We start from the raw sequence: 23,921 nt of genomic DNA, 5'->3' as shown, positions 1-23,921 counted from the left end.
TGACACACTTGTAGTCAGGATCCCAGAGGTGGGGATCTCTGAGGGATAGATGCTGGTGATGGAGCCTGAGGGAGACCAGGTCTCAACTGGACTCGTGTTGAGATAAGGCTTGGAGGACAGAGTCTGGGTAGCAGTGGTGGCAGTTCCTGGTGTTGGGGGTGAGCCTGCACTGGTGGCCGGCCCCTGGCAGTGGCTCACATTGCAGCATAGCACACGGATCATGTAGTTGTAGCACATCCCAAATTTGGCGTCCTGGTCCCTGTTGTGGCACACCAGACCAAAGCTGACATCACACTTCACTCTCTGATCCAGCATGTCCAAATTCACGTCTGGGTAGTTCTGGGCCACACACTGGATGTCCTGAGGCTGTCCACAGATGTCTGCCCCAGTGGCCCTGATCTTATCATATGTCTCAATGTCCCCTCCCTCCCTATCAGATGAAGGGTAGTCCACATCAAACCACTCTGTCCACTGACACTGGGGATGGCAGGTGGTGGAGGTCACGGGGATGCTGCCTGAGTATGTGAAAGGTGTAGATCCTGTGTGGGTAATGCTGGTCATCAGACTTTGTGCAGTGTTAGAGGAGGTGGTAGCTTTAGTGGAGTGTCCTTGTCCTGTTGATGAACTGATGGCGGCGGTGGGGACTTCACTGCTGACTGTAGTCTTGTTCGTGGTATATGTCCATGGTACAGCAGTTGTGCTAGGGCAGTGGCTATAGTCATCACAACAAAGCACACGTATATTATAGTTGAAGCACATTTTGAAGTCATCTGTCTGGTCCTCATTTTTACAGACCAGTCCTGTCTCCAGGTTGCAGCTTACTATTTGACCAACTTTATCAATACTCACTGCAGGGTAGTTCTCTGCCCGGCACTCAATCTTCTCTGGTGCCTGGCAAATCTTCTTACCAGCAGTTCTGATATTTTCATAGGTCTCCATGTCCCCTCTTACTACACCTGAGGTTGGTGAGTCCACATCAAACCATTCTGTCCACTTACACTTGGGCTGGCAGTGGGTTGTGCCCTGGCTGGTGGTGGCATTAGTCATGGTTACTGGTAGTGTCTGTGTCCTTGGTGTACTGTAAGAGAGCTCGTTTATGCCTGTAGTCAACTCCAGGCTCGTGGGTGGAAGTTTTGAGGAGGCAGAGGCAGCTGTGCCAGTAAGTATTCTTGTCCAGATTCCAGTTGAGGAAGTTTGTTTTGTTGTCAATGTGAGTGTTGATGGCTGCACTGTTTTGTGCAGGCTGTCAAATGTTGTATGGATAGAGGAGACCTTTCCTGAACCACTAGTTTCCTTGACACTTGAAACATGTGGACGGCTTCTGCCAGATGATGTAACAAGAGTGGCGGTGTGGCTAGAGCCTGGTGGAGTCTCAGAGAGGCTTGTTGCTACTGTGGTGAAAATTGAGGAAGTCCTGGTCACATTCTGACTAGTGATGGGCCAAGGCTTGGAGGACAGAGTCTGGGTAGCAGTGGTGGCAGTTCCTGGTGTTGGGGGTGAGCCTGCACTGGTGGCCGGCCCCTGGCAGTGGCTCACATTGCAGCATAGCACACGGATCATGTAGTTGTAGCACATCCCAAATTTGGCGTCCTGGTCCCTGTTGTGGCACACCAGACCAAAGCTGACATCACACTTCACTCTCTGATCCAGCATGTCCAAATTCACGTCTGGGTAGTTCTGGGCCACACACTGGATGTCCTGAGGCCGTCCACAGATGTCTGCCCCAGTGGCCCTGATCTTATCATATGTCTCAATGTCCCCTCCCTCTCTGTCAGATGAAGGGTAGTCCACATCAAACCACTCTGTCCACTGACACTGGGGTTGGCAGGTGGTGGAGGTCACAGGGCTGCCTACAGTGCTAGAGGATGCCGAACTCATGGGATGCTGAGTGGTCTTTGAGGTTGCTGTCAGAGGAGTGCTGGGTGGGGGTGACACACTTGTAGTCAGGATCCCAGAGGTGGGGATCTCTGAGGGATAGATGCTGGTGATGGAGCCTGAGGGAGACCAGGTCTCAACTGGACTCGTATTGAGATAAGGCTTGGAGGACAGAGTCTGGGTAGCAGTGGTGGCAGTTCCTGGTGTTGGGGGTGAGCCTGCACTGGTGGCCGGCCCCTGGCAGTGGCTCACATTGCAGCATAGCACACGGATCATGTAGTTGTAGCACATCCCGAATTTGGCGTCCTGGTCCCTGTTGTGGCACACCAGACCAAAGCTGACATCACACTTCACTCTCTGATCCAGCATGTCCAAATTCACGTCTGGGTAGTTCTGGGCCACACACTGGATGTCCTGAGGCTGTCCACAGATGTCTGCCCCAGTGGCTCTGATCTTCTCATATGTCTCAATGTCCCCTCCCTCCCTATCAGATGAAGGGTAGTCCACATCAAACCACTCTGTCCACTGACACTGGGGTTGGCAGCTCGTAGAGGTCATGGGGGTGCTGACTGTTTCTGTAACTGTGCTGGCTGTTGAAGTGACCATCTGTGTGCTGAGTACTGCTGTGGTGCTGGATGAAGCAACTTTAATGAGTTCTGGAGTTTTCCTGGTATGGGTAATGGTTGTGGTCATGGAGGTAGCTGTGTCTGAGTTCATGGTGGTGCTTCCTGGATGAGAATAGGATGGTCCAGGTGTGGTTAGGGATGTAGAGGAATATGACTTGCTCACCAGATCCATACTAATTGCTGTGACTGAGGGTGTTGTGGTTATATGGGTGCTATTTGACAGCATAGACTGACTTTTGTAAATGTCACTAGTGATCAGTGTTTGAAGATTGTTTGTTGTCATCGAGGTAGACTTGGGTTTAATGGGTGTGGTGGATGTGGCTGAGGTGCTAAAGGGTTGGCTGTTCCATGGAGTGGTTGTGGTTCTAGAAAACCCTGTGGAGGTGATTGGCGTGGCAGTGCTGGGAGCATTGGAAGAGGCTGTCCATGAAGTTGTGTTTGGTTTACCTGAGTGTGGTTCTTTTGACGTTTGGAGAAAACTGGTGGGAGAGACTGTAAGTGTAGACAGACTAGAGACAGGGAAATTCTCCGTAGTCCTGCTTGTGGCAATGGAGACAATCCTCTGTGTCCTAGGGGAAGAGGATTGCCTTAGAGTTGTGAATGATGTTGAGGGTATTGGCTCCTCTGGTGGCCACTTGCTTGTGGAAAAGGAGACTGTGCTGGAGAATCTAGGCTCTGATATGGGAGTGGAGGACAGTGGTCCTTCTGTGTTAGGGGATTCAGTCACTTTACTGGAGGTGGTAGACAGTGATCCAGTTGTGCTGAAACAGCTGGTGTCTTCCTCACAACAGAGTACACGGATGTGGTAGTTCAAACAGGTTTGGTTGTTGGCCTGCTTGCTGTTCCTGCAGATGAGTCCAAAGTCCACATTACAAACCACCTCCTGGCCCAGCTGCTGGAAGGACATGTTGGGGAAGAGGATTGCTTCACATTCAATGTCCACAGGTTTCTTGCATATCTGAGTACCAGTCTTGTTTCTAATATGATAGTAGGTCTCAATGTCTCCCCCAAACTGGCCAGGTTGGGGTTTGTCACTGTCCAACCAATCTGTCCAGGTGCACTGAAACTTACAGCGTGTGGAAGTAGTCCTCATGGTTGTAGGGGCTGAGGAGAGACCAGTTGTTAGCCATGATGAGCTTTGTGTCTCCCTGGGTGTGGGTCTGGCTGTGGAAAAAGCCCTGGTGAGGACTGTAGTTTTGTGGGGGGATGAAACAGACTCAGTGGTGCTGATGATGGTGGGCATACTGGACGCAGACCAGGAAGTGTGTGTGACTGATCTGGAATTGGAAGTGGTGGCAGTTCCTGGTGTTGGCGGTGAGCCTGCACTGGTGGCCGGCCCCTGGCAGTGGCTCACATTACAGCATAGCACACGGATCATGTAGTTGTAGCACATCCCAAATTTGGCGTCCTGGTCCCTGTTGTGGCACACCAGACCAAAGCTGACATCACACTTCACTCTCTGATCCAGCATGTCCAAATTCACGTCTGGGTAGTTCTGGGCCACACACTGGATGTCCTGAGGCTGTCCACAGATGTCTGCCCCAGTGGCCCTGATCTTATCATATGTCTCAATGTCCCCTCCCTCCCTGTCAGATGAAGGGTAGTCCACATCAAACCACTCTGTCCACTGACACTGGGGTTGGCAGGTGGTGGAGGTCACAGGGCTGCCTACAGTGCTAGAGGATGCCGAACTCATGGGATGCTGAGTGGTCTTTGAGGTTGCTGTCAGAGGAGTGCTGGGTGGGGGTGACACACTTGTAGTCAGGATCCCAGAGGTGGGGATCTCTGAGGGATAGATGCTGGTGATGGAGCCTGAGGGAGACCAGGTCTCAACTGGACTCGTGTTGAGATAAGGCTTGGAGGACAGAGTCTGGGTAGCAGTGGTGGCAGTTCCTGGTGTTGGGGGTGAGCCTGCACTGGTGGCCGGCCCCTGGCAGTGGCTCACATTGCAGCATAGCACACGGATCATGTAGTTGTAGCACATCCCGAATTTGGCGTCCTGGTCCCTGTTGTGACACACCAGACCAAAGCTGACATCACACTTCACTCTCTGATCCAGCATGTCCAAATTCACGTCTGGGTAGTTCTGGGCCGCACACTGGATGTCCTGAGGCTGTCCACAGATGTCTGCCCCAGTGGCTCTGATCTTCTCATATGTCTCAATGTCCCCTCCCTCCCTATCAGATGAAGGGTAGTTCACATCAAACCACTCTGTCCACTGACACTGGGGTTGGCAGGTTGTGGAGGTCACGGGGCTGCCTACTGTCTTTGTGGCAGTGCTGGCTGTGGAAGTGGACCCAGTCTGTGAGGTAAATACTGGTTTTGGCTGGGAGCTAGGCATTGTGTGCAAGGTGTTCTCGTTTGGTCTTTTAGTCCAGGTAGGGCTTGATGGGGGGAGACTGCTGACTGGGTTTGTGGACACAATGGGATGTGAAGTAGCCCTGCTTTTTGAGGTAAATGTCACTGTTTGCCTTGAGCTGTGAATCATATCCAAGGATGTCTCTTTCCCTTCTGTGGTCCAGGAGGGTCTGTACTTGGATTCTGAGGTTGCCGTCTGAGTACTGAGAGTGGGCAAAGTGGGTTCTCTACTGATCTCAGACAGGGAATGAGTGGTACTTGTGCCTGAGGTCAGGGAGGAAGTACAAGGCACATAATCACAGCACAGAACCCTCAGCTCATAGTTGTAGCAGATTGGGGGGTTCTGCTCACTGTTGAGGCATTTCAACCCCCAAGATGGATCACAGTTCACCTTCTGGCCCAGATTCTGTAAGTCCATGCTGGGGAACTTCTTTGCTCGGCACTCGATGGCAGCAGGGGTTTGGCACACCTGGTGCCCTTTCTGCCTCAGGTTCTCAAATGTTTCAAAGTCCCCACCTGTCATGCCAGGCTCTGGGTAGCTCTCATCATACCAAATGGACCAGCGGCAGACCTCATGGACACACACAGTGGATACAGGGGACACAGTGGGAGCTGAGCCTGTGTGAAAATGATAAAAGTTCTACTCACCTCCTCCCATCTCAGTGTGAAGGAACAGACGACTTGTCACTTTAATACAAGTTAGGCCCATTCCAAATCTTTTCCCTGGACCTAGCTAACAGTCTTGAGAGAGATCATTCACTGAGATGGGGTACACCAAGGGCAAATGGTACCTGAAAATTTCTCTGGTCCCAATGGCAGCTCTAGCAGTTATGCTAAGACTTCCTGGGAAATCATAGAGGGATGAGGGTCACAGATACCAGGCAGAGCCTGGGCAACTGGACAATGGGTTAGGACCAAAGATATCTCTGTAGCTAGAGTTCCCTGCATTTACAACTTGTCATCTTCCCTTATCCCAGATGTGGCCAAGCCTCTCTCTTGGTTAATATTGTAGTTAGGAGTTCCAGGGCTTCTAGAGACTCTGATATGGTCTTACCTGATATGGCACGGGACGCCAAGGTAGTGGTGAATGTGAATGGTGTGGTAGACAAGACTTCAGGGCACTTTTCAGCTGTGCGCATTATAGTCCCATTGTCTTTGCAGATGGCCACTAAGCATGCACCAAGGCCATCCGTGGTGTTGTAGACAACATCATCATAGTGGTAGGTACGGCCCTCATAGGTACATGTGCAGGCTGGGGGTTATATGTATTGGTTCAGCTTCTTCAGTCTCTAGCCTTCCTCCAACCCCAAACCCACAGACTTTGCTTACCTGTAAGGTTGTGAACACACTGGAGGCCACCAGGGGTGCAGATACTAGAGAGAACACAGGGGCTCTGAGGACCTATGAGCATCCCCTAGCTGGCACATGCTTTGGCCCACCCCTGCCCTCTCCCAACCACTCTGAGTCTCTATCTTATTCCCTCCTTGCCTCCTCTCTCACCAGCTCTGGCAATTCTCAGCTGTAGGAACCTGTGTGCCAATGTCATGGTAGTTTCCATCATCATCATAGCATCCACACTGGGCCACACACTTCATCTGGTCTTCATTGAAGAAGGGATGGCTGGGTGGGCACTGTGGATAGCAGCCTACAGAAGACAGGGGTAGCATTGACTTTCTATCCTCTTGAGCATGTATCCAGCTGCCCAGCTCCTAATCAGTAGAGAACCCTTGGTACACTGGGTCTATCCTAGAGGTACCATGTATGGGGTATAGGCCTGAAGACCTCCACCAACACATTCCACACTCACCTTCCAGGCCTGGCAGGTCAACAAGGCAGTGTCCAGCAGGGTTTCGACAGGTCTTCAGACAGGGTGCTCCACAGGGCTGGTAATGCCACTCACACTCCCCATGAGGGTTGTAGTAGTCACAGAAAAGAGCTAAGCACAGAAGACAGAGTCTACTAGGCCCCATGCTGGACTACACCCAGACATACAGGCCTTGGGCCAAGCAGATGGCCTTCTTGGATTCATTCCCTAACCCAGGTCCTGGAGTCCCCTCAACTACCACATATCAGATGTTAAAGAACCACTTGTATATATAGATACGTGCACACATGTACAAACACACACATATACATACACACACACACACACACACACACACACACACACACACACACACCAGAGTGGCCAGAATCCATCCAAGCCAGGACCTCATTCAGTGTCCCACCCTTCAGTACCATGGACAGAGCCCTACTCACGGCAGGTGTCTGGTGTTCTCCAGGACAAGCACACACCCACATCACGGCATGCCTGGGCATAGGCAGCCACAGCAGTGCAGAAACACTCGCAGTCTCCTCCTGAGTCACAGGCACATACATCATGTACACAGGCTTCATAGTACTTGGTGGAGTCAACCTGGAATGGAGGGGACAAGGTGCCACTCAGGGAGGATAGCAATGCCTGCCCAGAGAGCTGGTGAAGGTGGGGAGTATATGGAGCTAGCTGTAGTTCAAACCCCACACTAAGAGAATTTTGACCTAGTACTATGGCTGCTATCTGAGTGTCTCAAGTGGGAACTGTTCAACATCACCTTTCCCACTCACTAGTGCACCCACATACCATAACCTGCCACTTGTGCACCCATATACCTGAAGACCTGTCCATATGTATACCTATCTATTTGGCCACCTGTGTACCTGCTTATATGTCTATCTGCACACCTGAACACCCGTCTGCCTGTACAGCTGTTCATCTCTACACCTGGAAAACTGTGTACTTGCCCACCTATGCACATGCCTGAATGCACACCAGTGTGCTTGCCTACTTGTGACCTTCACACCTGTCTGTATGCATCCCTGCCTATGCCTGTGCACTTTCCCTCTTGTCCATATGTCTACCTATCCATCTACTTGTACAGCTGCTCACCTGCACAATACTGTGTACCTACCTACCCACACCTGCATAAGTATCTGCCTGCCTGCCTACCTGTGTGCCTACCTGCATACTTACCCATACATCTGTATGCCAACACATCTGGCCCACTTTCACACCTGCTTACCTTCACATGTGCACCTGCCCACCTGCACATCTTCACTAATACTCTTTGGGATCCCTTTACTTGGATCTGGCCATATGATCTATAGGTTTCATACCTGCAGGGCATTACTGTGGCTCCACTTCTGTTGAATTCTTGCTTTAGTTCACTGACCTCCATCCTATATGTGCCTTCTCACAGCTGACTTGTTCCCCGGATCGCTGTTTACATGCCTTCTGGTGGCTCTCTACTTGGCTTTTTTATGTGAGCCCTTCCCTGACCACTCTGCTACCTCACTCCAGTGGAGGATCGCTAGGGGACAGAAAATTTTGTCCCCCACCCATGTGAATTTGCTAGTAACCAGAATCCACCTGAACTTCCATACCTTTGAGAACATGCCCCAAGGAAATGAGTGGTGACTATTTCATCCAGCATTGTTTAACTTCCAGACTGGCACAGGTGTGGGACATGTGGTCACCCAGCCCCAACAAGGAAGAGTTGTCTAATTCTGTGAAGAAGAGCCCCCCCCCCACTCACACTGTACCAACTGTCAGACCCCAGAGTGCACTCAACTCTTGCTTTTGCCACTGAAGGCACATCCAAGTCAGCCTTGTCAGGCCACAGTGAACAAAGCCATGGAGCAGGATAGCCAAAGACTGCTGGGCACCTGTTCATGAGGTTGGGTGCTCAGGGTGCTCAGCACAAGTGAGTAGCACTGGCTAACCATGACTCCACATGAGCTGTTTCTGATCATGGCCAGAAAACCTCTGTTATGAAGCCGCTTTCCTAGCTGGATACTTGAGTCTTGGATTTAGTAACAGGAAGTAGCCTTTGGAAATCTACTGAGAGCCAGTTACCACTTCTTCTGGGGCAGTTCTGATGGTGTTCCTGATACACACTGAACAGGCCTGGGAGTCACCCAGAAGGATAAACAAGATGCCTGATTAGAAGCCATGGATGGAGACTGTAGTCAAGGATTGGTCCAAAAATAGTGTTGATGATCACGTGATGAGGATATACGCGTGAGTTTTTACTCATCTTGTGGAAGATTTAGACCTAGAACTTGAAAACCCAGAGCCATGGACTATGTGCTCTGACTGGGTCTAGATGGTCCTCAGAGGCTCGCTGTGTGTCTAGTCCAGCAAGACTCAATTCTTACCAGGAAGAAGCAGGCAACTGCAAGCCCTGTGAACCAAGGTCAGGCCCTACCTGGGAGTGGCAGGCAGCAAAGGTCGCACTGTTGATGATGCTGCACTTCTTTTGGGCCCAGGACTTGCGGTAAGGGTTGACAGTGCAAGGGTCCTTGGGAACTGGGGCATCTGGGCAGGATGGGGAGAACTTCCAGCTATTTCCAAACTCCAGCACATCACCCACCACAGACTGGCTGCGTGTGGTGAAGTCATTGATGGCATTGTCATCGAAGTTCCCACACAAGCCACAGACCCTTCCCTGTAGACACATAAGGAGAGAGAATCCTGAGCAGGTTAGGTAAGGTGGCACAGAGCCTAGCTTGGGAGTACCCAGTAAACTAGCAAATGGATGTGGGAATTGGGTCCTGAGGCAGGTGGGTGAGTTGCACTTATTCTCTTTAGAAGATTTTATCTCTGTACAGGCCTGTGGGAAAGGCTGGTTCACCAGTCATGAGTCCAGTACAGCCATTATTCAGTGCAATTTCAACTCATCCCTCTTGGAATCTGGTGTCATGTGTGGTCTCAGGGACCAGGACTTTCAAAATGAACCATTTCTCAGCAGCCTTGACAGTTGCCAGACCTTGACCTATCCTACTGGGTCTAGAAGCAGGGTGCATGGTGGCCACACTTGCCTTGTAATGCTGCTGCAGTCGGACAAACACACTGGTCTTCCTGTCCCAGGACACAACTATCCCACTGCGGATCTCAATGACCAGGAAGATGCCCATGTATCTGATCTTATATGGAAGGTCCCCACTTGGCCCTCTCTCTACCACCTTGAAGTTCCCTTCATGAAGAATCAGCTCATAGCTCTGCAGATGGAAAAATACAGTGCAACAGTTTTGGTCATGGTGTTTCATTGCAGCAATAGGAACCCTAACTAAGACACATCCCAAGCCAGCAGCTCTGCTTTCTGCTCTGTGAATTATGACTCCCTTTGCCAGAAATTGGGTACTGAGTGTACTATCCCTCCCAAATATACCCACAATTCCCAGGACTTTAAAATAACACTTTCCTAGAAAAAGAGCCTTTGGGGGATCTTGAGATGGGTTTTCTGAAATTACCCGGATGTCCCCTAAGCCATTCAGTGGCTGTCCATACAATGACCAGAGACATACAGACACAAAGCAGAAGGTCGTGAGTAGACAGAGGCAGACTGGAGTGATGGTGCCACAAACCAAAGACTGCTGGAACCCCTATCCCAGAAAGGCAGGAAGGATCCTTCCTCCTGACCTACAGGAAGCATGATCCCGCTTGCCTTGATCCAACTCTGGCTCAAGAATGGATGGAAGACAGTAGTCTGCTATTGTACGTCCTAGGTTTGGGTCACTTGCTGTTCTGTCCCTGAGAATAACTTATGGCTGGAGAACCAGGGGCAGAGCTGCAGGGGAAGGGAAGTAATCCCCAGTGGCTACAGGTACACTCTCACCTCCACAAAGATCTTGATGGCCTTGGAGCAGGTGGTCCCTGTGGTCCCACAAGGGACATTCTCAGTGACAATACGGAAGGTCCCATCAGTACTGGTGTTGCCTCTACAGTAGTCCTGAGAAGGGAAGAGATAAGGCTCTGGTCACAGTTCAAAATAAGTGGTGGGAAGGACAGAGAATGGTGAGTCATTTGGACGGGCCAGGGACCACACACCTGAGCCAAGGTATACTCGCAGCTGCCTTCAAAGATGTAGCGTTCACCATCAAAGGTGACAAAATGGCCATCCCCATAGGCCACACACGCACCCATACAGGGATGGTCAGTACACTCCCACCGGCGGTTCCTGCAGGTGCTGTGAAAGGAGAGGTCGTTGCTGACGAGGGTATTGCTCTCTGAGACTGGCTGTCCCAGTTCTGTGCTAACATGCCACTACACTTGGGGGATTAAGCTCAGAATACATCAAGCTTTGGTCTTGTGTGGGTGGATATCCAATCACTCCCAGGTGGAGAAACAGCCCTTCCTCCACAGAATGGGGTTCTATGGGTACCTTCGCCCCCAAGACACATGCTGAGGCCCCTGAAATGCCAAGGCCAACTCAGACCAGTGTCACTCTAGATACCTACTGATCTCCTCTGAGGGTCCCCAAACCTACCAGTTATTGCAGTCTACCCGGATGATCTCCCCAGGTCTGTAGGTGGCCTCATTGTGTACACAGGGGCAGTTCTCCTCAGCAATGCAGCCCCCATTCCCATCTGCTACCAGCCCTGAGGGACACACACAGCCCGAGACACAGTGCGTGCTGAACTGTGGGCACAGGTAGCCTGGTCAGGGACCGAAACAACACCCTGTTCCCTCATCCCTATTCAGGTGTCCAGGACACCAAGCAAGGAGACCCTGTTCTGGGAGTGCCCAGAAGGAGGCCATCCAGGGTCAGCAAGACCCAACACCACTGGCCTTCCAGTGCCATCTCCCCCTCCCCCACCGACCCCACTCTTCCTGTAGCTTAGGAGGAAGCTTGGTGTTGAGCAACAGAGAGGACTCACACAGTCCACATCCAGTGTGTGGCAGCTTCTGAGGCATTCAGCCCCTTTGTCACCCACTGAGGCGTTGTTACAGTCCAGATATACCATAGGTGCCTGGCACTCTGGGGAGGACAAGCATGTGAGAGAGGCCTGGAGTGAGATATTTTTGGTCCCTGTGGTCTCCTGACCCTGTCTTGCTGCTCAAACTGTAGCAAGCTTGGATATTGCATGGCTTTGTGCTCTGTCCCGAGCATCCAGGCTGTGTGGACTTTCCCCAGAGGATATAGCCCACAACCCCAAGAGCTATGTAACCACATTGCCAGAAAGCCCATGGGCCCTCCTCCCTTAGACCATCTTGGCACAGCATCCATGGCAAAGTGCAAGTTAGTCAGTGTGGAATGGTACCTGTACTCCTCTGCATCAGGGCTCCAAGACAAGTCAGTTTCCCATTTTCACAGGAGCTACAAGAGACAATAGTACCCCTGCTCTAGGCCCAGTGTCTCCTACATCCTACCCCCAGTATTTCCCCCACCTCACCATGGTTTGGACGACCTTGCCTCCTCCCAAAGCCAAGAGGGTGCCTGCTGTTGGGGGTCCTTGGGAAGACCCCAGATTCCACATTCCCATACACAAAAGATTTAGTCATCAGCCTATAGTAATACTAGAAGGTGGTTGTACCCTTAAGAAGAAATGCAGAAGCCCACAGACTCTGAACCAAGAGCAGGGGAGTCTGCATAGGACCAACCTAGGCCCTCTGCATGTGGATGACAGTTGTGTAGCTTGGTCTGTTTGTGGGGTCCCTAGCAGTGAGATCAGGACCTGTCCCTGGCACATGAACTGGCTTTTTGGAACCTGTTTCCCATGCTGGGATGCCTGGCCCAACTTTTATGCAGGAGAAGAAGCATGGTCCTGCCTCAACATGATAGGCTATACTTGGTTGACTCATGGGAGGAGGAGTGGATGCGGGTAGATAGGAGGTGTGGGGAGGGGCTGGGAAGAGAGGTGGGAGAAGAAACTGTGGTTGGTATGCAAAGAAATGAAAGTTTTACTAAAAATGGTTTAATAGAAAAAAGAAGTAAGTCCAAGTGCTCACTTTCTTTTCTTTGCTGTGAGGAGAGTTTTGTTCCACACAATAACAAGCCCAAAGCCACGGGGCCACTCAGTCATATCCTATCATGGGCTGAACCTCCAAAACTGCGAAACCAAGACAGACCTCTCGGTGTCTTTTCTTGGGCTTTTGTTGTAATAGAAAGCTCGCTTACATGGTGAGCTGTAAGGATCTGCCTTTGAGGCCAAGGAGAGAGTAGGACCTCAGCTGAGACGTGCTTGTCAGTGCTTCTGCCCTGATGCCACAAGACTCTCAGAACAACCTCCCTGCCCTTTCTCAGGGGATCTGAAAGGTTCCCCCAACACCAGCATGCCCCAAGTATGTATTGAAACTGTCAGTGAGGAAGCCACACAAACTTCCGGGTATAGAAGGACCAGCAGCTAGCAACCCCACAGACAGAGATCTGCAAGGATGGGTGAGGGCGATCTTCCTTACCACGCCACACCATTGTCCATAACAAACTCTCTGGGAGCCACCACAGTCCCATGGAAGAAGCAGGGGCACTCCTCATCACGCACACAGTGGCCCTTGTCGTTCAGGAAGGTGCCTTCAGGGCAGGTGCAGCCATCCACGGGCACAAAGGAGATGCCACAGGTGACATCGGCCTCACTCAGAGAGCGGCAGGTCGGCTCACAAGTACTCACTGCATAGGAGTAGCTCTTGTTTTGGGGACAGTTGTTCATGTACTTGACTATAGGAAGAAGAACGGGACAGAGAGATCAACGGCTGGGTGAACTGGCCCAGCCCTTGTTCTTCCCTGCCTTGGACTAGTGACGCCATTGTTGATACAACAGGAGGCAAGGTGCTTGTAGACATGGGACAGAAGACTGATAGCTGCTGCTGTCAAGGGTCCCAAGTGCCCCCATGCCAGAGTGACAGGATCCAGGTGGCTACTGTGGGGAGGTATAACCTGTGACAAGGAGCCTTGCTGGCCCACAGCATACTCACAGCAGACACTGTCCCTCCAGCCACTGAGCAGCACGCCTTTGGCGGCACAAGCACGCACATAGGAGGACAGGGCCGCGCACATGCAGTCCTCACTATTTTCACAGTTGCATGTGTCAAATATGCAGTTCTGGGAGACAAGAGTTCAGGAAGTCAGGTACCTCTGACTCCTAGAGCCCCTTATTGCTTATTTAACTTTCCCATCAACATCAGCCAAACGCTGGTCAAGGCCTAGACCTGTGGCTTCCCAGCAAAAGGCACCCTGTGAGAGACTTTGACAAGCAGTGTCTTGACACAGTGGCCTGGCATTCATGTTAAGGACAGTGTCAGAGGTCACAGGGCAAAGTGCCAGCCAGAATGGAGACCAGACCTGGGGTCTGGGCATAGAAGCTGGAAGACCTGAAGCCTAAGTAAGGTAGGGGCCCTGAGGAAGAGTCTCCACAAGACCAGGGCAGGTCCAACTTGTTTCTGAGGTATCATCATAACTAGGCGGCACATAGAGGACCTGGATGGGAAGGGCAGAGTATACTGAGACAAAAGCCAGCTAGGCTCAGGAGGGTGTGTCCAGTCATGGAAGAGGGATACTGGAGACGCACCCTTGGGGATGGAGTGATGTGCTAAAGTTTAGGGCTTTGGAGTGCTGTTTAGGGTTAAGTTGTGTCCCCCAAAAGGTGCTCTGGGGTGCTCTGTCATGTGTGAATGGGCCCAACATAGAAAGAAGCCTTTAAGGGGGAGCTCAGGGGGACAAGGCCGTGAAATAGCTCTGCTCCAGCACCTGCTGTCCTTGAAAGAGGGAGGTTGAACACACACTAAAATTATTAAGGACCCTTCTGAGCCCCCAGAACCATCTTTTTCACCTTCTTAGTTGGTGAACCCCTTGACTGAGAAGTAAACCCCAGAGTGGGTAGTGGTGTGAGAGCCTTGTGAGTCCAGCCACCAAGGACTCCTAAGCGTGCCCCACCCAGGCCCAGCAGGTAATGGTCTCACCGAGTAGAAGGGTGCTGGGCTGACGGTGGCATGGCAGGCCGAGAAGACTCCTGAGCTTTCAGTGAGCTTGGAGCACCACTCCTGGGCATAGTTCTCTAGGGAAGGGAGAAATGTGGAGTGCCCCTCACCTGCTTCCCAGAGGCTGTCCCTGTCCTCAACCCTAACCCTCATGCCTTCCTGCCTCCATGGGGGTTCTCTGAGCCCTTCCCCCAGGGGTTCATCTGGCCCGGAGGTCAGGAAGGATGGTTACCAGTCTCCACACTGTAGGAGCAGGGGTCTTCAAAGGTGTTCTTGGTGTTGGGGCAGGAGGCTTGAGTCTTCCAAGTGTTGGAGAAGGCGGCTCCTGTGCCCTCCACCACCCCACTGAGGGCTGTGAAGTCATCGGCCTGATTCTGGTTGAAGTTCCCACATAGACCTAGGGACCGGAGTTAGGAGGTCAACAGGTTGCTGAACCTGGCCACTCTCCTCAGGGCTGTTGTCCCTCTAATGACTATCAGAAGAGGAAAGTCCCTTCCTCGTGTCTGACTCCAGAACTGCCTACAGATGAGCCCCTAACAGGGACAGCCCAATCAGGGCAACACAGCTGGACCTGTCTTCCAAGGCCACTCCACAGGTTACTGATTAAATGTCAGGTGTGCTGGGTGCTGCTGTGGTCTCCACTGAGCCCTGGAGCCAATGTTTCCCAACCCCCTTCGACAGGGGATCCCACTTCACAGCCTAGAGCTAGGGCGGGCCCGACCCCCAATAGTCCCCCTGCATGGTCCCACCCTCAAACCCACTGGTGCCTCACCACACATCTGGCCACGATAGGAGGGGTCCAGACTGACAAACACCTGCATGATGGGCACCAGCTGCACTTGCAGCTGCAGCCCCATGCCTGTCTGCACCACGATGAAGAAGGATGATGGACTGAAGATGGTGGTGTTGGCTGTAAGGTGAGAGGTGTTAGACATGTTTGGAGCTGACCCACCAAACATGACAGTGCTGGCTGGGACAGGAGGTAGGGCACCTAAAAACATCCCATGCCCAAAGTTTCCAAACATGCATGGGTCATAAATGACTTCCATCTGATCCACATAGAGCATGGATGACACTACCAGACATAGCATTTCCACCAAACCAGGGGTACCCCATGGGAAACACTGGAGCTGCCTGAGGCCAGGAGCTAGCCTGAAAGAAGACTGTTCACTGAAAGTGCCATCCCTGGCTTACTGTCCCAGGGAGCCACACACCTGCAGACAGGGGCAACTGGGTAAAGATGGAGTTCAGGAACACAGCACCATTAGCCTGGATCCGGATGACCTGGTATGGGGTGACACAGTCAGTACCCACGGGATCCATCCAACCACTTACAGGAAGAATTCTGATAGAATACCCTCCCCAGCCCAGTGCCAGAGGCAGGATGGAAGCTCAGGCCTGCCCTAGCAGTGGGTTCTTACCACCTGGGTAGTGGGTTTAGAGAGGGAGCAGCAGCCTCTCTTTACTCTGACTTGTCACTACCCTGTATGCTCCCTACCTCTGTCACTTGCAGCCCAGAATGTGATGGTAGTCAGAGCCCCGGTGCTCACCATGTCCCCACTGTTGAGGCTGAGGGTGACGGCTTTGAGACAGTTCTCAGAATCCGTCACTCCACACTTCCGTAGATCCACCAGCACAGTGAAGCTGCTATCAGCACATTTCTGTCAAGAAACCCAAGACATGTGGTTGGATGTGGAGTTCCCTTATGCACAACTTCTCAAGACCTGGAGGGCTTCTGGGGGTGTCCTTGTGTACCCTGATTTGCCACAGAAAGCTTGTCCTGGGGCCTGGGACTTCCCTGTCAGTGTAGGGGTTCACCATGACCTTCACCCCTGCTGTGGACCCTCACAGGACCCTAGCTGATATCTGTGGACCAGGATTGTGGCCGCACCTTGGACAGGATGTAGCCGCAGTCCCCATGCACATTGTAGAATTTCTCATCATAGGTGAAGATGTGAGATCCGCCTTGCACAGAGCAGGTCCCAGAGCACGGCAAATCCTGACACTGCCACAGTCCCCCGAAGCAGGTGCTGTGGGGAGTCCATGAGAAGAAGGGGTACGGTGGGAAGAGGCAAACCTTACCACTCATACATCCACAAAGACCGCTTAGCTTACCAGGAGCTGCAGCTGGTGTTGAAGGACTCTCCAGGGGCATATGTGTAGCCACCATGGGTACAGTGACACTGCTCCAGGGGCAGGCAGCCCAAGTGTCTGATATCATCCAGCACAGTGCCTGGAGGAAGGGACAGTGAATACAGATGCCCCCCCTACCCCTGCACAGGCAGCAGGGGGCAGCTTGCCTCCAAGGCAACCCCAGCCCTAGGCAGGGAGAAGGGCCCCTGGTCTAGAATGCTGCCTCAGCCTGAACTGTTTGTGATAAGTTCCTCTGGCCCTCAGTTTTCCCACCTGACCTCAAACACTCAAGACACCTGTTCTCTGTACACAGATAATCAAATCTCTGCCCTTAGACATGGGGTGCAACCCCTAGTCAGGTTCATTGCCATTAGAAGTAGAGAGAGTTAGCTCAAACGGAGACCATGACCCAAAGGAAGCCATGGAGGTGGGGGCAAAGGGCACAGAGCCTGCCTGGGGGACAGAAGCATCCATCCACGCAGTGGTCCTCGCAGAGCTGAGAGCGTTGGGGATTGGAGCAGGTGTCCACACAGGGAGAGCTGCACTCGCGGTGTTCCATGTTGAAGGGGCATGTCCAGTCTGTAACAGAGGCAGCACTTGACTTAGGAGAAGTGATTCCTGATGGCTTCAGTCAATGGGAGCCATGCCCACTCCCTGCTCCCATGCTCACTGAGGTCCCAAAAAGTCATCTGCTAGGTAAAGCAGTGGGCTAGAAACCAGAGGCATAGAACTTCTCACACATCCTTCTTTACCTATGACCACCCGAGACCACTGCTCTGCCGGAGACCCTACCTCAAGATTCTAGAACCATAGATTCTTGCTGTGCCCAGGGACACAGCTGGATTCCCACTCTGGACTGAACGGGTCCACCAGAACCCTCAGGCACAGCATCTTCCCTTCAACTTCCCCATTACCTCCTCTTTCCCTGGCATTCACCCTCTCTCCATGGCCCTTAAGTGGCTCTTTCTACCTTGACTTCCCAGCCAGGCTCTAAGCTCAAGATTGGCCCTTAGAAAGACCCTGGGCTATACTGTAGTGAGGGTGCTCACTGCAAAGATCAGGACTCCTCCAGTTCTGTGGATGGCCCCCTGCATGGGCACACTGGCGGGAATATTCAGCAAAAGTGGCACATGGGCACGTGGGGCAGAGGCACAGGTCCTGAACACAGGCATCCAAGTACATGTTGACATCTACCAGGGCAGTGCACTCGGCAAAGGCAGGGCCAAGCAGGATGTGGCGGCAGATGTTCTCCTAGGGAGCACAGAGAGCTAAGGACCTTCTGACCCTCAAGCAGGATTGTCATGACACTTGTAATGGGAACCCTGGCCCTCCTAGGCCATGCAGGAAGCCCCTTCTTCCCCTGGAGGTTCCTTCCAGCCACACATCCATTTGTCCATCTGTTCATCATCCATCATCTACCTATCATCCAACCACCTCCCATCTGCCAAGCACCATTCATTAATTCATCACTCATCTTCCCATCAATCACCTACTTTATTCATCCATCCATCCACTCATCCATCATTCATCTACCCATCCCATCTATTATCCATCCATCCATCCATCCATCCATCTTCCTTATACATTATTCTACACAAATACTGTGCTATGCCTAGGTATAGAGCTCTACTTGGCTCTGAGGGAGGCACCCAGGGTTCTCGGTTTCTCCAACCTCCTACTTCAAGACTCCAAGACATGCTGACTTGTGACTTGTGCACTCAGGAGAATGCAGAATGCACCCCTGTGTGGTGGCTCAGAAGAGAGGGGAATAAAGATAACACCCACCCTTAGTCGGCCCCTATGAACTCAGTGCTGCTACCCAACATCTTCCTACTCCAGCACCCTCAGATAGGCCAGGGCTTGGCAACATCCTCATTCACTTCACAACTGAGGTAGGACTCAGATATTCTATAGCTTCAGGGATTCTAGGATCAGATCCAAAGGATAAATCCTCCCTGCTTACAGAAGGGACTTCTTGAGTGTCCACCTCGTCCCTCTGTGTGGTGGTGGGCACACATTTCCTCCACACACATAACCTACACTTAGAGAATACTTGTGCCCTGGTGAATGGGTTGTGACTTCCATCAAAATGTGATACATGTGGTTCTACTGTGGAGAGCCAACCTGGCCTGCCTCCCTCAGGCCCAAGCAGCAGCACCCTTGGGGCTCAGAGGTCATTCCTGTGCTGTCTAGTCACCCAAAGATGCTCCCCAATCTTTGGCCAGGCAGTTCTCTAGTCTGAGATCAGTTGATGCAGGTCTTGCACTATCCCCAGCCTTGGGAACTGTGGCATGATCAATGTGCTCACCCTATCTGTGCAGTTGTTGACAGCTGAGGGCAGGGTGTCCTGGCATTGCTCTGTAGGACCATCCAGCTTCTGCAGGTTCCCAAACTGTACAGGAGTCAGTCTGGTGTCTGCAGGAAAGAGAGCTCACAGTCAAGAGATAGACTTTCTGAGGCAGCTATTGGGGGACTTTATTTGGAACACACACTCACATGCACACATATACACACACACCATACACACTCATACACTTCCCTCCTCGATGTCTCTGCAACCCCTCCTCCCATGTCCCTTCTGGATGTCCTTGATTTTCTAGCCTTTAGGACCACCTAGCCTGAAGACTCAGTGGCACTCACTGTGGGCGTAGAACTCATTGACAGCTGGGAGCCCGTTGAAGTCGCCGCACAGCCCACACGTCTGGTTGGTATATTTGGAGTCCAGCTCCAGCTGAGGGTGACACAGAGCAACTCCAGCCTCAGGGCTTCTGCTCTGGCTCCAGTTGCCTACTTGGCAGCTTCCCACCCCACTTTCCCAGGGGACAAGAGAAGATATTCCCCCAATAGTTTGTAGGGTCCCTATTGTAGGCCCGGGGACTACAGGGTCTGTGAGAGAGCTGCAAAGGGCTGTGAGTGAACTGTGAGGATATGGGGAAGGCTGTACGGGCTGTGGAGACTGCAGGAAGCCTGAGTGACTGAGAGCTTATGAAATCTGTGGGGGAGCTTGTGAGGTCCATGAAAACTGTGGGGGTTATAGGGGGTGATGTGGGTGTGTGGAGATCTACAGGACTGAGAGGAATTATGTAAGGCCTTTGTAGGGTTATGGGGGGGCTGTAGGGAACTGTGGGTGAATGTCCTCACCAGGGCACTATCTTCATTCCACAGGAAGGTGAGGACCAGCCGGATGCCGACCTTCACGTAACCACTGCTCTTCTCCATCAGAAGACCTGCACGGCTGTAGGGTAGCTCCACCCTAGATAGAAAGGTCAGCAGGGATGAGCAGGGGCTGTCCTCCCTACTTGCTCTGCTTCTGACCCCTCCCCAGAGCACCAAGTGGGGACAGAAAAAGGTCTAAAGGCCTGGCCTGAACATACTTCTCCCCAAGGCCCAACTCACCGCTGTCCGTCCACCAGGACAGAGCCACTGAACAGCTCAATTACCAGCCCCTGGGCCCTGAGGACCACATGAGTGACCATGGGCCTGGAACCCTCAAGACCACGACGCAGTTGGATGTTGAAGTCCTCATAGGTGGCCCCACAGTGTGAAGAGAAGACATAGTTACAGAGGCCAGGGAAGCGGAACATGTCACCGTCGAAGGTCTTATAGTGGAAGTCACCCCATGTGCTGCACACTCTCCCATTGTGTGCCAGGTTTATGGCTACAGGGAAACCAGATAGAGTCATCAAATGCCACCAACCCATGCCCAGATACCCAAGGGACAACCTCCTAGGGCCAAGGCAATATCTTTGGAGCAGAAAAGGCAGCTACCCATAGTTATGTGAGCCAGCTCTCTGCTACCCCACTCCCTCACTGATTGAATAAAACCTAAAGACCCAGACCCATCTCTCATCCCTTTTATCCAGACACCCCAAGGTGGTCAACAGATGTTCCCAGGGCAAGTTCCAGACCCTGTTCAGAGCTGTTTAGGGGCCCCAACCTATGTCAGCTTCAACCAGACTGGCAAGTCCCACCCCCACTCCCACTCCTTGGCCTGGCTGGCAGATACTGTCCACTTACGGCTCATGCTAGGGAAGACAGTGATAGGTGGGATGAAGGTGACATGCTGGGTGGACGAGGATGTGGGGGCTGCAGGAGAAAGGTCAGGTCATACTGGGGATGTTGCTGGAGATACCCTCTCTGGCTACCCACCCTCTTCAATGCCCAAAGAAATCAGGAAGCCCATGACTAGTAGGATGGTTTCAGGCTATCCAGTTTCTCCATGACCATTCCTGGACTCTCCTCCGGAAAACTTCTCCTGTCTATCCAGGAGCTCTTCCTCTCTGGGTGTTCCTGTCTGTGTGTGCCCAGCACTGCCTTCAGGCAGAATGGACTACACCATCTGCCTGTGCCACCTGAGCCCCATCCCACTCACTGCTACCCCTGCCACCAGAATATGACTCCCCAACCCAGAACCTGAGCCACATACCGCTGTACACTTTCTGACCGTCTTCAGTAAGTTCTGGGTGTTTCAAGCTCAGCTCTACCTGGCTCTGGCTCTCTGCAGTAAAGGGGAACATGAGTCAGGCCATGGCCACTGCTCTGGCTTAGTGGGAAGCATACAGACAGGCTCTGGTCCCAGGTCAAGGCCTTCCTATAATCTATAGAAACCTGAATGGACTTGGGCCTGGTGATCCCAACCCCATCAGCTGTAATAACTTTCAGTCACTAAACATCACCAAAGAGCCAGGTGTCTTCAGGAGTTCTGGCCCTTCCAGACTAGTCCCTCCCCTGCAGTGGCTCTTGCCACCTGCACCTATGGAGTGACACCTAGTCTTGCTGGTAGTAAGGCAGATGTTGCCAGTGGCTCAAGGAAGCAAATCAAGAAATGATGTTAGTATCAGAACTGTGATCATCTGTTGAGAGGTGACCATCAGCCCCATCACTTGAGTCCCTTGGAAGACAAAGGCTGGCTTTGTTAGGGAGAATACAATTAGAGGTTTCTAAGAGGGATATAGAGGAATAAACCTATGATCAGAGGCAGCCCCAGCCTGGATCTCTGAGTCAGGGCAGGTAGCATGAGGGCTTCAGTTCTTGGTGTAAAATGTCCACTCTCAGTGGCCTGGATTGTCCACTGCCTCTGGGCAAGGCCACCTCCACAGCCTGACTGCTAGAGGCCCAGGAGACAGCTTCAACCTCCACAACTCAAGCTTCTAAGCCTGATGTCTCCTTAAGGCCAGCCCATTGCAGGAGACCATGTCCCCCAGGCCTAGACCCAAATGGCTACTTGCTCTGATGCCATGGGCAGAGCGGCTTCCTGTTTGATTTTCCCAGCGTGTCCAACTGACATTTGGAAACCGCAGGGACCGTCCTGTGCATTAATCCTTCCTCAAGGGCCCCGCTTGACTGCATTTCCCAGAGGGCACGGCCTCTCCCTCTGTCCATCATTGATCCCAGATCCACAGCCTCTCCCAAGTGTGTTTGGCCCAGCCTGTCCTCTGTCATCTGATAGAGAGCCCCACAGGTGAAGATACCCCCCCACCCCAGGCACTGCTCTATGCCAGTCCTCCTCAAGCTGAGATCTTTGTCTCCACTTATCCAGAGAGTTGTAGCCACACACCACAAAATCTTGGTCTGGGTTACCAATTCCCATCTAGACAAGAACCAATTTCCCTTTATGTGAGGGCCCACCTTCTCATCCTTACCCTAGGCACAGTTGTCACAAAAGCATGTTTCCCCACAACCCAGGGCTTAAATTTGCCCTTCCCAAATAACATGAGTGAGGATGGAGGGCTGACTGTTCACCAGGTAGGCTCAACACTCTGATAGACAGGACTTGACATGGAGAGAGCCACATTATGAAGGGCCGTGGCCCAGGAGAGCAGTTACCAGCCAGCAGATAGCCTTGGAAGCAAGAGGGACAACCATGGCCTCTCTGGCTCTCAAAGAATAGGCTCTGGGGACACCACCCTACCTCACTGTCTGTCTTCTTTCACAGATAGAGGAAGCCTGGAGCTGAGGTTCCTTCCTGCTTAGCCTCCTAGTCTAGGGAACAGAGCTTGGGAAGGTCGTGGCACTTGGAGATTCAGGCTAGCTCTGCTTGCTTACTGCTGAGCCCTGTGGGAGCCATCTTTCCAATGCTGTTGACAGTATTAGTATTGCAGCTTTCTCAAAAGCAAACAGGCAAAGGAAAACAGCTTAACTGACAAGGGTCACACAGACCACCTTATTCAGCCCAGAGTTCAGACTACAGCTCTGAGTATCGTATCCATCAGATCTGGCTCCAGCCCTAATACCTGGAGGTAGAATCTACTTCACCAAGGAGGTCCCAGACTTTGGTGAAGATCACCTTGGCACTTGTGATTCCAGAAGTGGGGGGGGGGCGGGCGGCTGTCCTACCTAGGAGTCTCTGTCCCTACTGATTCTGGTACTGGCCTCTCTGACTCAGAAAGACCTCTGTAGTCCCCATTTACCTCCCATTCCTGTTCATTTCCAAGGCCAAGCTGTTGTGGAGTTTCTACCAGGGTTTGTACATCGAGGTTTAGAAGACCTAACCTCTTTCAGACACCTCCATCAAAGCCAGGCCCTTAGGCTGCTGACATTGCTACAGTGCGGGACACAGGAGCCAGAGCCCAGAGAACTATAAGACCTAGGACCATGGTTTTGGGGACAGTGGGAGGTGCCTGTCATCTCAGGGGGGAAAATCCCCAAGTGGAAGTCATCTCTCTGGCAAGATGGGTTTTAGAATGCAAGGGGCTTTGGCCTTACCTGCTGGCCACACCTTGAACAAGGCCACAGAAGCCCAGACCAGAGCCCAGCTCCAGCTCCTGCTGCCCATCCTGGAGGCAGCACAGAGGGCAGGCAGGAGAGACTGAGACAAGGCGCCTGCTCCCTGGGGGCCTGGACTTATATAGCAAAAGACCTTGGCCCAGTGCCTAGTTCCTAGGCCAGGTAAGGCACTGTCTACTCCCTGTACAGCCACGTGTGTTTGCTCTTGGGGAGGGGCCATGGCAGGAAGAGGCCATGGAGGAGGAAGGATTTGTAGCATTGGGCCACCAGACAGAGTGCCCCCACCCCCTGCAGCTTCTGAGAATTGGGAGGGAGTGGACAGGGCAAGGAAGGGCCAGTACTTGGACAGGGGTGGAGCTGGCTACTCTGGATTCAAAGCCCTAGGCCTATGGGTTGGGTATTTGGTCAGACAGTCCCATGTCAGCTCCTCTGAGAGTCTGGACACTACAAGGATCAGGGTCAAGGGGGCA

General features: G+C 52.4%; 1 protein-coding gene across 1 annotated transcript in view; it reads right to left on the bottom strand.

Moving 5' to 3' along the window:
* The window catches only part of LOC127227811 (mucin-5B-like), a 33,512-nt gene extending 10,012 nt beyond the window's left edge, over positions 1-23,500 (bottom strand). Inside the window, 32 exon segments of the mRNA XM_051192136.1 lie at positions 1-2,603; positions 3,234-5,477; positions 5,914-6,111; positions 6,189-6,232; positions 6,360-6,504; positions 6,667-6,795; positions 7,119-7,275; positions 9,104-9,343; positions 9,717-9,896; positions 10,514-10,627; positions 10,726-10,864; positions 11,165-11,316; positions 11,556-11,656; positions 11,940-11,995; positions 13,078-13,333; positions 13,591-13,717; positions 14,575-14,669; positions 14,825-14,989; positions 15,365-15,502; positions 15,807-15,876; positions 16,143-16,253; positions 16,484-16,622; positions 16,708-16,825; positions 17,179-17,304; positions 17,775-17,976; positions 19,034-19,140; positions 19,366-19,456; positions 19,867-19,978; positions 20,122-20,383; positions 20,743-20,811; positions 21,152-21,223; positions 23,431-23,500. Coding sequence (XP_051048093.1) covers positions 1-2,603; positions 3,234-5,477; positions 5,914-6,111; positions 6,189-6,232; positions 6,360-6,504; positions 6,667-6,795; positions 7,119-7,275; positions 9,104-9,343; positions 9,717-9,896; positions 10,514-10,627; positions 10,726-10,864; positions 11,165-11,316; positions 11,556-11,656; positions 11,940-11,995; positions 13,078-13,333; positions 13,591-13,717; positions 14,575-14,669; positions 14,825-14,989; positions 15,365-15,502; positions 15,807-15,876; positions 16,143-16,253; positions 16,484-16,622; positions 16,708-16,825; positions 17,179-17,304; positions 17,775-17,976; positions 19,034-19,140; positions 19,366-19,456; positions 19,867-19,978; positions 20,122-20,383; positions 20,743-20,811; positions 21,152-21,223; positions 23,431-23,500 — 8,832 coding nt within the window.
* Between the last annotated feature and the right edge of the window lie 421 nt (positions 23,501-23,921).

This window comes from Phodopus roborovskii, unplaced genomic scaffold (assembly GCF_943737965.1).
Source record: "Phodopus roborovskii unplaced genomic scaffold, PHOROB, whole genome shotgun sequence".
NCBI classification, from domain to species: domain Eukaryota; kingdom Metazoa; phylum Chordata; class Mammalia; order Rodentia; family Cricetidae; genus Phodopus; species Phodopus roborovskii.
Note: the sequence above shows the minus strand (reverse complement) of the source record. Positions and strands in the feature narration are given on the sequence as shown.